Genomic DNA, 13,700 nt, shown 5'->3' with positions numbered 1-13,700 from the left:
CAGGAAGCCTTTGTATGGCGCTGACCCCTCCACTAGTCACTTTCCTGTCCGACAAAGCATTTGTAGTTTCTGCCATCCTAATTTCCTCCTCATATTTCTCAAGAAACATCACTGAAGACCTGATTGTCTGACTGCCATCACGCCGTACGCAGACTTCCCGCAGGTGCCAGCAGCGCCAAAATAGCAGTAGGATTTTTGCTCGGGTCTCCTCGTTTACAGAATCAAGTAGAACCTGTAACTAGTTGTTACCTGTGTACCAGAAGCTCCTTTCTTCAGGCAAATTCCATACTTTCCTCATGGCTGATCTGAGCCCTCTACTTTTTGTGCACATGACAACCGCGTGGAATTCATTCTCCCTTCCATTGCCACAGATTCTGCATATGGCATCCAACTCAAGGGTTCTCTTGTGCTTATTTTATATTGTTGCTAGCGTATTAGTCGCTACTCTCTAGGCAAAAATCTGAACTTTACCCGGCACCTTCGTTTTCCAAATGAGATCCTAGATACTGCGATCATTTGCTTCCCTTGATGAACTCGATGGGGTGTGCTCTAATTGGGCCAATTTTTCAGCAAGCTTGTAGGCACTCTTCACTGAGAACACTCCGTTACTCTCATGATGCCATGCTACTCGGTCCTCCGCCTCCGAGGCCGGGATCAGGATTCTGCATATCTCATCTGCATCGAAGGCGTAAAAAATTTGTCGGATGAGTTCTTCATTCCACTCCTTCCTATCCGGGAGCATAAGCTGGTTGACCCACCTTAGTCGAGTCCTCCTGATAAAGGCTGCTGTCAATAGACCCTCTCTTCTCGGTAGCCATTGGTCCCATTGGATTTGTATGCTCCTGCCATCCCCTATTCTCCAGATGAGCCCCTTCTTTAGGAGCTGAAGCCCAAACTCTATTGCTCTCCATACTGGGGACGCATCTGAAGCAAAGACGGTGTCTAGAAGATTACCATTGGGATAGTATTTAGACTTCAGCACTCTCGCACAGAGGCTGCCCGGGTTTTGGATTAGCCTCCATCCTTGTTTCGCAAGAAGGGCTTGGTTAAAGAGATGCATATCTCTAAACCCAATACCGCCTGCCCTCTTGGGTTTAGTCATGCGTTCCCAAGACATCCAGTGGACCTTTCTGTGTCCTTCTTCGTCTCCCCACCAAAAGTCCCTAATCATCCTCTCATATTTTCCACAGAAACCTTTTGATAACATGAATACACTCATGATATAGGTTGGAATGCCTTGGACCACCGATTTTACATGGACCTCTTTAGCTGCAAAGGACATGAACTTTTCTGACCAGTCACTGCATCTTTTCCTGAGCCTGTCCATAATCGGTTGGAATTGTTCATCCTTCATTCTTCCTTCCGGAGTAGGTAAACCAAGGTACTTGCTCTCAAAGGTATCTGATTGTGCCCCAAGAATGTTTTTTATTTGTTCTCTCGTCGCAGCTGGGCATACTTCGCTAAATAGGATGGAACATTTGCTTTCACTGAGTAGTTGGCCGGTACATTTTTGGAAGGTGCCCAACACTCTCTTGATGGATTCAGCTTGCTCCACTGTGGCCTTGAAAAAGAGCAAGCTATATGTACTTTGAATGAAATTAACATGGTAATGGCCGATATTTATCTATCGTCCTAAGATTATGTCGATGCATGACCGCTGTAGTACTCTAACATCGTCCTTAGTTCGATTGGAGAGCGAGATAAGGTACGTGCTCATGGAAATTTATATGTATGCCGATATTATGATTGAATGGAGTTGAGACATCATGACCGATGTCATTGAATATATGATGCATAGGCCAATTCATAGTTCCAGAATTGGCTAGTGGGCTTGTAATTTGCTTGGTTATGATTTGGCTTATGCATCTTTGAAATCTATAAGAGGCCAAATCATAGCTGATTTTATTACTGAATATCGGATTAATAACATGCATAATGTTGATATTAGCCTTGTCTTTCTAATACTATGGAGATTATATATTGATGGTTAAATTTGTAGCAATGGCCAAGGTGTTGGTGTTGTTTTTATATCTCCTCATGGTGCTGTTTTTGAAGCCTCATGTCGTTTAGAGTATTTCTGCACAAATAATCAGGCCGAATATGAAGCATTGTTATTCGGTTTAGAGATGTTGTTTGCCATAGGTGATACACATATTGAGGCTTTTGGTGATTCGTTATTAGTAGTGCAACTAATATCCAAAAAAATTCAATGTTTTGACGAATCGCTTCATGTTTATCTTGATAAATGTCTAGATATAATTTCTACTTTGGATTATTTTAGCATTGCTCATATATATATAGACATGATAATTGGAGATAGTTGGCTTAGTAAGCATCCGGCTATCACGTCGGTCATGGTGTATTGCACATCTATCAATAGCCGATGCTTATTCTTGCCAACATAGGTAAGGCCGAATTGGAGCTCACCACCTCGGCCACTAACGAAACTTTTATGAAGACAAAGTAAGGATTCAAGAAAGTTCATTGTTGATTATCTGCAAGATCCTAGCAGAAGGGTGGACAATATGGTTGATGGATGGTCTTGACATGCATACCTATGGAACTTTATAGTCAGATTAATGAAGTTGGGAAAGTTTCACCCAAGCTTGCATCAAAATATTCACACAAGCAATGGCTGATATAAACTTATCGTCCTAAGCATAAGCAAAATGGCCGATGGAGTGTTGACATCGTCCTTAGAGAAAGCTATGTGCAAGTTATTTTTCGGCACACAAGTTTTGCCGAAAAGCAGGGGGCATGTGTTGACACCAGATTTTGGCACGGTCAAGAACTTATTTAAGATGGCCTCAAATGGATAAGTGATCTACATGAAAGAGTTTCATATTGTTGATATGAACATGTTTGAAGTTTGGGTCATCGCCGTCCGATTTCATCTCGAAGGCCAAAACTATGCTCAAAGTACTAAGATCTTATATTCAGAGTACAGTTTGGCCGATTAAACCCTCAAAACGACCTCAAATGAAAAAGTGATCTACACGGATTGTATTCGTATCGTCGAAGCGATCGATTTTGATATAAAAATCGTCCAAATCCGAGTTTGTATGCAAAAGTTAGAGTAATCGGAGTGCAGCCCTGTCACGAGGCGAGATGTGGTGCGTCCCACCAGACACATGTCTGATGGGTAGCGCGAGGGAATAACCTATTTTGCGCGACCGATTTGACCCTCAAGATGACTTTTGATCAAAAAATGTTCAACATGAAAGTTGTTCGCCTCGTCGAAACAATCAAGATTGCTTTTGGGATCGTTTCCATCCGAGATTGTTTACCACCACAAAAAAGACCCGCAAGGTGCAACCAGTTTAAACCGAACAGTTTTGGAAAGTTCGGACAAAACCAATCCGAATTTGACTAGGGTTTTGGATGTGAATCCTAGCCTTTTCCTTGCACGGGAAGTCCAGCCGCCTCTTGTATATCTAAGGGGTGATGGCCGATTGAACAACACACAATCGATCAAATCATCTACCACTTTTTACCTTTTATCTTTTCTCCTTAACCCTAGTTCTTCTTCTTCCTCGTTCTTCGTATGTTCTTCTTGTTGTAGGGCGGCGAACCTCGATGCCAAAGGGGCGATCAGGTCGACCTAGGGCAGCCCATAGCCGCCGCGTGCCCAGACGGGGTCCCTCCCGGGCGTGTGGGGTTTCGGGTCCTCAAAAGCACCCGCCAGATTGCCTGCGTACCGCGCTTCCGGACGGGTCTCCTTCGACATGAGCTGTGGTGCATCACCCTTGGTGTTGGAGGTACACGGTGACGTGTTCGTGTGCGAACAATGTCCATATCCACATTTGGTTTAATATGTGTAAACATATTTATAGTACTTGTCTTCGTCATACAAATTCGGATACCCACTTTCATCTTAATTCAAATACACATGGACGCAAATTTGGTGAATATGGTTCTACGCGCATCTCTTATGAAAAGTAAATTAAAAAATAATACTCCCACTGATCCAAACTATTTTTTTGTGAGAAAAACTTTCGATCTATTCATCAATTGTCAATACAAAGAACACTAGAAGTAAAATTTACTTCCAGGTTCGTAGACCACCTAGCGACGACTACAAGCGCTGCAGCGAGCCGAAGGTGCGCCCCCGTCATCGCCCCTCCCTCGTCGAAGCCGGGCAAACATTGGTGTAGTAGGCAATCATAAAGTCGTCGTGCTAAGGCCCCATAGGACCAGCGCACCAGAACACAACCGTCGCCGATGAACAAAAGCGTAGATCAGAAGGATCAAACCTGCAGACACACAGACGTAGACGAACGAAGACCAGATCCAGTCGGATCCATCTAAGACAAATGCCGACCGGATCCCACGAGATCCATTGGAGATAAAGCTCCACACGTCTTTCGACGATGCTTGAAACATCACCAAGACGGAGGCTAAGCAGAGAGGATCTTATTCCATCTTCAAGAAGTCACTGCCGCCTCATCTTCTTGAGCATGACACAAACTCTAAGAAAACTCAGAAAAACACCTAAAAATGGAGCCCTCCCGCCTGCAAGGGTCGGGAACCACCACGCCTCCATGATTCCGGCACCGGCGAGAGGCAAAGAAACCCTAGAAAAGAGTTTGCACGAGAGCCAGAGGGAAGGGATATGATGTGCACCACGATCCAAACTAATGGATGCTCCTTTAATACAACTCAATTAAGTAAATTAATTTGGATTGAAGGAGTACTAGAAAAAAATCAAAAGAATTCTTTTTGTAATATACATAGTTGACTGGTATACTCATTTATGAAGCTCATGTCGAAATAAAATCCATGGTATTCCGAGGGAAAATGAAAAAGACTCAAAACTATATTTAGCAACACTGTTTGATGAATAGTAATGTCCCAATATTTTTCTTCACTAGAATACACGGGTGCCAATACTTCATGAAATATCACAGGTGAGTAGAATCCAAGTTTGGTATTTTATTCTAGTATTTCTTCTTTTTGTGAGAATAACTTCTGATCTATTTATCAACTGTCAAGGTAGTACAAAGAACACAGAAGTAAAAAATAGATCTGGGTTCGTAGACCACTTAGAGATGACTACTAGCACTGTAGCGAGCCTTAGGCGTGCCGCCGTCTTCGACCCTCCCTCATCTGAGTGGGCAAACCTTGTTGTAGTAGATAGTCGGGAAGTTGCCATGTTAAAGGCACCATAGGAACAACACATCAAAACAGCAACCATCGCCGATGAGGAGAAGCGTAGATTAGAATGATCCAACCTATAGACACGAACACAGACGAACGAAGACAAGATCCACCGAAGACAAACGCTGACCGAATCCCACGAGATCCGTCGGAGACAAACCTCCGCATGCCCCCCGACGACGCTAGAAACACCACCAGGACGGGGAGAACCTTATTCCATTTTCAGAGAACCTCCACCGCCTCACCTCTCTGAGCAGGGCACAAACCCTAACGAAACTCAAAAGAGCACGAAAAAATGGAGTCCTCCCGACAGCATGGACTGGGATCCACCACGCCTCCATGGCCCTAAGACCATGAAGACGAGGTAGACCGGCGACGACACCAGCGGGAGGCACAAGAAACCCTAGCCAAAGTGTTTGTGTGTTTCTCTTGTTGGATGTTCCTAGTATTATTTTCAGATTTACTACACATAGAACCATGTTCACCTTTTATATTTTTGATTATACATGAGGCTGTCTCGGTAAGATTATCAACTAGACTATGTTGTGCCGGCTCAATAACTCTTAGATGCTCGTAAGGTAGGGTGTGTGTGGGTCCCTTCACAACACACGGGTGCCAATACTTCACGAAAATACACAGGCGAGTAGAATTCAAGTTTGATATCCGAAATTTCAAGAGAATAATAATATTTTTTCCTAGTATTATTTTCAAATTTACTATTTTTATGGTTGTGTGTCAAACTATGTTCACCTTTATATTTTTGATTATACATGAGATTGTCTCGGTAAGATTATCAACTAGGCTATGTTGTGCCGACTCAATAACTCGTAAGGGGAAGATATGAGGTGATACCAGACGTTAGGTGATACCGTGATACGGGCTCCTAGGAGCCATTGGATCTCAGATCCGATGGCTCACGGGAGCTCTTGAACATTTTGTAGAAAACCAATCCGAGAGTCTCAAAAATTTGCGCAGGTATAATAGATTTCGAGGAGCCGTCGGTTCTAAGATCCAATGGCCCAGAAGCCCGTATCACAGTATCATCTAAGTGCTGGTAGCACCTGATATTTCCCCAACTCTTAGGTGCTCATAAGGTAGCGTGTGTGTGCGTTCATTCATAGGGGTCGGTGTATGTATGTGCTTGTGAGCGTTTATAGGGATAAGTGTATGTGTGTATGTATGAGCATCTGCGTGTGTTGTGTTTAGAAAAAAAAATTAAGCTCTCTCAAAAGAAAAAAAAGCAATTCCAATTTTTTTTACACAATCCAATCCAATCCAATCCAAGTGGCTTCAAATTGAGTAACCGAGTCCTTTTCCCAGTCCAATTAAAAAGCACATAAATAAAAAATAAGAAAAACAAGCAAATAAAAAAAAAGGAAAAGAAAACACGCTTCCCCGGTTGTCTTCGTCTCCTTTTCCCCACCGCACCGCACCGCGTCTCGTCTCCGTTCCTCTTTCTCCTCCCCCCTCTCCTCATCTTCCCACCTCCTTCGTCAAACCCCAGGGCCAAGCAACCGCCGCCGCCGCCCCGCCCCGCCCCTCACCCGCCGAATCCGCCGCGCCCGCGCTCCCCCGGCCCGCCCCCCGCGCCGATCCGCCGGAATCCGCCGCAAAGGCGGCGCCTTTCCAGCTCTCCCCCGATGTACAGCAACTTCAAGGAGCAGGCGATCGAGTACGTGAAGCAGGCCGTCCAGGAGGACAATGCCGGCAACTACGTCAAGGCGTTCCCGCTCTACATGAACGCGCTCGAGTACTTCAAGACCCACCTCAAGTACGAGAAGAACCCCAAGATCAAGGAGGCCATCACCGCCAAGTTCACCGAGTACCTCCGCCGCGCCGAGGAGATCCGGGCCGTCCTCGACGAGGGCGGCGGCGGCCCCCCCGGCGCGCCCAACGGCGGCGACGCCGCCGTCGCCACCCGGCCCAAGACCAAGGGGAAGGACGGCGGAGGCGACGGCGCCGGCGGGGACGACTCCGATCAGTCCAAGCTGAGGGCCGGCCTCAACTCGGCCATCATCACCGAGAAGCCCAACATCAAGTGGAACGACGTCGCCGGGCTCGAGAGCGCCAAGCAGGCGCTGCAGGAGGCCGTCATATTGCCCGTCAAGTTCCCCCAGTTCTTCACAGGTGAGCCTTTCCAAAGGAAGCCAGTAATCCTACCTAATTATTCGTCGCCAAGGATGAGGCGATTGCAGTTGCTGTAGCTAGATCGTATAGATAAGCCCTATGCATCTTGATCTGGATTGAATCTGATTGGGTGAGCATGAATTATTTGGTTCTGGAGTGCAGGTTGAAAGTGTGCTACACAAGCTGGTTTGTGTCTGTAGATAACCATAATTTTGAACCGCCATGAGTACATAGATTTGTGTTGAACAAACTTAGTCGTTCCAGCGTGGGGATGTCTGGCAAATTACATTCAGGAACTTGTTTGATTCTTCAATCCTTGCAAAGAACCCTGCTAATTCATAATTTTTGTGTATCTTGATCTTGATTGAATCTGATTGGGTGAGCATGAACTATTCATAACTTTGAACCACCATGAGCATGTATGCTAGATCGATTTGTATTGAGCAAACTTAGGCTGTGTTGTTTCACCAGTTTTTGCCTGTTTTTGAGCATGATTTTTCACAGCCAATTATAAGTAAGCACAACACAGCACAGTTCAGCAACCGCAGACTGAGCCTTAGTCGGTATAACGTTGGGATGTCTGGCAAATTATATTCAGTAACTTTTTTTTGACTCTCTAATCCTAACAAAGAACCTTGCTGAACTTATAATTATGTCGCTCTTGTACCAGATAACAGTTTGTAGTAGAGCCAATTTTTTTCCAGTGACGGTGGCAGTGTGAATTAAAAAATGATTATGAAACCAAGTTTTAACCATGGTCATAGAAACATTGGTTTCTTATACAGTACAACATGGTGGTAAATGTAGCAGATTTTAGATAGATCAAGGTCTGGATTACTCAGTATGGATCTTCGATTGTTAATATAGCAAAAATTAGCTTCACTTCCTAACTGTCTGTTTGAACTAAAACCATGACACTTATTTTGATCGGAGGGAGTATGAGATTTGAATATCACGAGATTCTCCAAATACTTTCATAACTGGTGTCTGTTTTAGGGTCTGTGTCCTTAATCAGTCAACTATCATATACTGGAGAGCACTTTTTTAGGTAACTGCTGATGTGCAACTAATGGAGTGTCCTTTTCTCTAGGTAAGCGGAGGCCATGGAGGGCTTTTCTTCTGTACGGTCCACCAGGAACAGGAAAGTCTTATTTGGCTAAAGCTGTTGCAACTGAGGCTGATTCGACATTCTTCAGGTAGTTATCAATTATCATATATTTCACCTACACACTAACCTTTATTCTCACTGATTTCATCCTTGAATGATTTTTGGTCGGACGTCTTCTACCTTTGTGTAATCAGTTATCTGTTGGTGAATGAATTTTGGTCGGACGTCTTTTGCCTTTGTGTAATCAGTTATCTGTTGGTGCCAAATTAACAACCTTACATCATCCTTTGCTATTGTTTATGCTACCTAGATTTATTGCTGAACTCTAATTTGCAGGATATCCTGTTACTTGTCCAGTAGTTAACAGAAACCAATCTGATGTGTTTGGAACAGTAGATGAGTGTTTGCACAATTGGTATAGATGGTTCATAGTAAAATTCCATTTTTTTACTGTTCTGCTTGGAATAATTATATTGGGCGGGTACATTTAATATTGTGAGTTTGTGATTGTTCTAGTTCCACCTGCTTATGTTATATATGCTCCTGCACGGGAGCATAGTATGCGTTGGAATTGACTTCTTGCTTTTTCTACATTGGCACTTCTCTTATATGATGATGACACAATTGCTAGTTACTTGTTCTCTCCTCACCGAGTACCATGTTTTATCTCTACTTTCCATGTGTTGATAATTGACTTTGTCATCATGTAAGAAAATCTCCCGCAATATGAAGTGGTTTTATGTGCCAACAAGGACATGCAGGCCTGCAATTCATATTTTAGGGTATCACTTAGGTTTCCGAAGTGTCTCTTTGTAGCAGTTCATCATGTGCAGCAAGTAGTGTTTTCACTATTTTGTTACTGCTATGATTTTGAATTTCTCATGGTGGTTTATTTGCGCATGGTTGACAATATTGAGCATGTATGTTTAGTGCACATGTCTAGATAAGGAGTTAAGGTAATTAACTTGGCATACTATTAGTACATCATTTATGTATCTACACCAGCCATATTATTCACCTGTATTACAGGAACATCATATAAGATTGAAGGCAGATGCCCTCTTCATGAAAATTCTATTTGATGCATCTTTTGTAAAACGTTCTCCTTGTGAGGTGTGTCCCAAGATAGCAGCTTTAACAAGTTGCACTTGGTTTGAGTGTTGCTTTTCATGTGCACACCTTAGAGTATGATATGTTTAAACCTTGGCTGAAGTTGGGAACTTTTGATGTTTACATGCAATTTGTTTTAGAAAATGATGCAGTATTAGTATATTGTCGTATGGAAGGACGTTAGTTTATTATGCTTACATTTGTTATGTGCATTGAAATGAATTTTGTGAGAACAAGTGGTCCTGTAATAATTGGTGGGTCAAATCAACTATGCATTCAAAAAAATAATTTTGCCATGTTTGAGTCATAAAATATCTTAAGATCTGAGGTCTTACTTTGTATTCCCTCCGTCCGAAAATACTTGTCATCAAAATGGATAAAAAGAGATGTATCTAGAACTAAAATACATCTAGATACATGTGTATCTAGAACTAAAATACATCTAGATACATCCCTTTGTATCCATTTTGATGACAAGTATTTTCGGACGGAGGGAGTAAACATTATCAGATGAGCTGTGTTCAGCCAGATTGAGAAAACAATTTGAATTTTTTTCTCCATCCCAAATCCTTCCAGAGCTGCACTTCTGACTTCCAGATGAGTAGCTTAACCACACATTGATTCCTATTTTAAGAGTAGTAACAACTAATGTGTATGTAGCCACACCATAAAACATTTGGCAAATATGTGAGTGGCTAGGTACCATGAACATTTATGCGGGCTCAGCGCATTGCAGGTTATACAATAGGCTTTACATTTGGCAAATATGTAAATAGGGTAAATTTGATATATGCCACTACAAAGTTTCTGGTTTTGAAAAAAAATACTGTTCTTTGATTTGAAACATGCCATGACAAAGTTCATAGGCTTTGAAATATGCTATTGCATACCGTTTTGAGGGATTAGACACAATAACAGGTATGCACTTCCCTTAATATTTTGTGCATGGACAAAGGTACCCCTTGGCCAATTCAACAACACCCACGACCCCCCTTCTCCTCTCGTTTCTTTATGTTCGTCCCAGCCACCACGTCCACTGCCCCCGGCCGCCGTGCCTCCGCTGCTCCTGCTCGCCGGCTTGCGTCCGCTGCTCGTGGTCTCCTCCACCAGTCCCGTTCCTTGCCGCCATGTCCCAGCTCTCCGGACCGACACCCTTGCTCTTATCCTCTCCCCTTTGTAAACCTAGACCTAGATGAGAGACATGGAGGCAACTAGTGCCGATGCTGGTATGTTATTTAAGTCAAGTTGTCAATTGGAACAGAAAGCAATGCAGCAGTTCTGGAACATCAAACAAGCAATGCATATGCTGTCAATTTTGCTTCACGTTGCTTTAGCTTCAGGTTTCACGTTGCTACAGGCTTCAGGCTTCTCGGAGCCACACGCGACATGCACACGCCCAGCTGCCACGCAACGTTGTGTGCTCGAGCGTGCTATCCTTCGCCACCACAATCTACTGTGCATGACGAGGTCCTTCGCATTGCCACCGTGCCGCCGTTCTCGGCCGTCGTCGGCATCATGGACACCGAGCACCAAGGGCAAACAGTGAAAGTTGAGTTGTGCAGCATAGAGCCGGCGGCTGGTTGTAGCACTAGAGGTGGTGGGCGAGAGCAGCACTTGGGAGCAGCAGCTCTGGCGAAGTGGAGGAGCTGGCAGCTAGGAGCAGCACCAGCAACGGCGAGTGGCCAAGGGCCAAAGCTGGCTGATTTCAGAGAGACAGAGAGGAAAAAGGGTATCGGGAGCGGCTAGCTGTTGACTTGGCCTAAGGGGTCCATGTACAAAATGAAATACATACTTGTTATGGTGTCTAATCCTCCAAAACGGTATGCAATAGCATATTTCAAAGCATATGAACTTTGTAGTGGGATGTTTCAAAGTCAAAGAATACTAATGGCATTTTTCAAAACAGGGATACTTTGTAGTGGCATTTTTCAAAACAGGGATACTTTGTAGTGGCATATATCAAATTTACCCATGTAAATATCTCTGAACAAGCTGCATGTTCTTTCTTCTGGACTTGATGTGCCCATGTATATTGCTAACGTTCATTTCCTACTAATTTCCATTTATTTGTACTGCTAATACAATATCCTTAAGGTTATACCATATTAATGCGATCAATTTACCTGCAGCATATCTTCATCAGACCTTGTTTCGAAATGGATGGGAGAGAGCGAGAAACTAGTTGCTAATCTTTTCCAAATGGCTCGCGAAAATGCCCCGTCAATTATCTTCATTGATGAAATTGATTCCTTGTGCGGTACACGTGGAGAAGGCAATGAAAGTGAAGCTTCCAGGAGAATAAAAACCGAACTTCTTGTACAGATGCAGGTGAGCTTTTGCAGCCTATAATGTTGTGAGCTGTTTCTGAATATGTGTTCTGCTTCAGAATATGGTGTCGTGATTAGATGGATTTCTGCACTTAGTATGGTAAATGATTCAAATAATTCAGACATGGAGAAGTGATGGCCCGACACATTCTGTGTCCAGATTATGGAATTAGTAGTGAGCCTATAGTTTTTTAAGAAAACTTTGCCAATACTGTTGCATTGCTACGTAAAAGGACATAATTTGGCCTCACAGATTCCTTACCACTGTAATAGTGGACTGGTTATTGCATAACACTGGATATCTCAGCAAACACAGTAGTTGTATAGATTCCTCGCACTAACAGTTTTGGCTAATACATTTGCTTTGTTTCCCCGTAACTATCCAGGGTGTTGGCCATAATGATGATAAAGTTCTTGTTCTTGCTGCGACGAATACGCCATATGCTCTGGACCAGGTCTCCGGAAACTTCTCAAATACACTGTTGTACCATTTATGGCTTACAAAGATTCTCTTGATATTTCTAGAACAGTTTGATCACCAATTCATATACTAAATCCAGCAGCGGTCGATTGAAATTGAGTGTGTATTCATTACTTCAGGCTGTGCGGCGGCGGTTTGACAAGCGTATCTACATTCCGCTACCTGACGCGAAAGCTAGGCAGCATATGTTTAAGGTATTTACGAAACATCTGTGCAACACTGCATAAAATGTTCTGTTTTGATAAGTTGTCATGATCCTTTGCTTAAAGCTGGCAACTTAAATTCATTCAGGTGCATCTTGGGGATACACCGCACAGCTTATCGGAAAGTGATTTTGAGGTCTTGGGTCGTCGTACAGAAGGATTCTCTGGTTCCGATGTTGCTGTCTGTGTAAGTAATTTTTGCACAACCCACATGTGTCTGTACATTGTGACGTGCGTCTGATTCTTCTGTTTGTTAACAGGTGAAAGATGTGTTGTTTGAGCCTGTGCGCAAAACACAGGATGCTATGTACTTCTTCAAGATAGATGGTGACATGTGGATGCCCTGTGGACCGAAGCAGCCAGGCGCTGTGCAGACCACGATGCAGGATCTTGCATCCAAAGGCCTTGCCTCACAGGTAAGAGAATATAGATGGCATTTGTTACCTCCAAGAGGCCTCTGTTGAACTGAATTTGAATTACCAATGCGTATTGCTTGGCTGCAGATTCTTCCACCCCCGATCTCGAAGAATGATTTCGAGAAGGTCCTTGCGAGACAGAGACCAACCGTTGGCAAGAAGGACCTGGAAGTGCACGAGAAGTTCACCAAGGAGTTCGGCGAGGAGGGTTGAGTGGTACGCCGCCGCGAAAACTCTCTCGACCCATGCACAGCCGCACCACAGAAATGTATATTGTTTACAACTTTGATTTGTTGCGCTTGGGACTTAGATTTGCAGATCTGTACACTCTGGTAGCCCTTACTGTGCTTAACTTATGGCGACGACGGCAGCCTTGTTATGCCGGGCTATCATTGTGCCTCTGTTGTCAACTCTATTTCATTTTTACACTGTCATGCTTGGAGTTTAATGCAAGTGTATTAAGGAATAATGATGATTATTGAGCTGGGTAGTCCTTGTGGTGCAGCTTGTATAGTTCTAAAAATTTCTGGTATCTATTTTAGACTCATTTTCTTTTCTTTTGTTTTTGTAGTGTTTACTAGATCCTATATTTTTGTTTTTGTTCCAACTAAATTTTCTTCTTTTTCCTTCATTTGGTGCAATGAGACCTGCATCATGACAAGTGAAATCTGCCTTGTGCGGATTAGGATTAGATAAAAATAACACACAAATGTGATAGGAATACAAGTGCAAAACAAATGATTGAAAAAAAAATTTGATTTTGAGGTCTTG

General features: G+C 43.4%; 1 protein-coding gene across 1 annotated transcript; it reads left to right on the top strand.

Annotated features, from left to right (window-relative positions):
- The first annotated feature begins 6,609 nt into the window (after positions 1–6,609).
- LOC123068487 (protein SUPPRESSOR OF K(+) TRANSPORT GROWTH DEFECT 1) lies at positions 6,610–13,452 on the top strand. Its single transcript, XM_044491070.1, has 8 exons — positions 6,610–7,284; positions 8,375–8,480; positions 11,632–11,830; positions 12,216–12,284; positions 12,430–12,504; positions 12,602–12,700; positions 12,774–12,929; positions 13,017–13,452. The coding sequence occupies exons 1-8, from the start codon at positions 6,798–6,800 to the stop codon at positions 13,140–13,142; spliced, it is 1,317 nt and encodes a 438-aa protein (XP_044347005.1). The 5' UTR covers positions 6,610–6,797; the 3' UTR covers positions 13,143–13,452.
- Positions 13,453–13,700: the final 248 nt, after the last annotated feature.

Source organism: Triticum aestivum, chromosome 3B (assembly GCF_018294505.1).
Source record: "Triticum aestivum cultivar Chinese Spring chromosome 3B, IWGSC CS RefSeq v2.1, whole genome shotgun sequence".
Classification (NCBI taxonomy): Eukaryota; Viridiplantae; Streptophyta; class Magnoliopsida; order Poales; family Poaceae; genus Triticum; species Triticum aestivum.
This window is presented reverse-complemented; position numbering and strand designations above follow the sequence as displayed.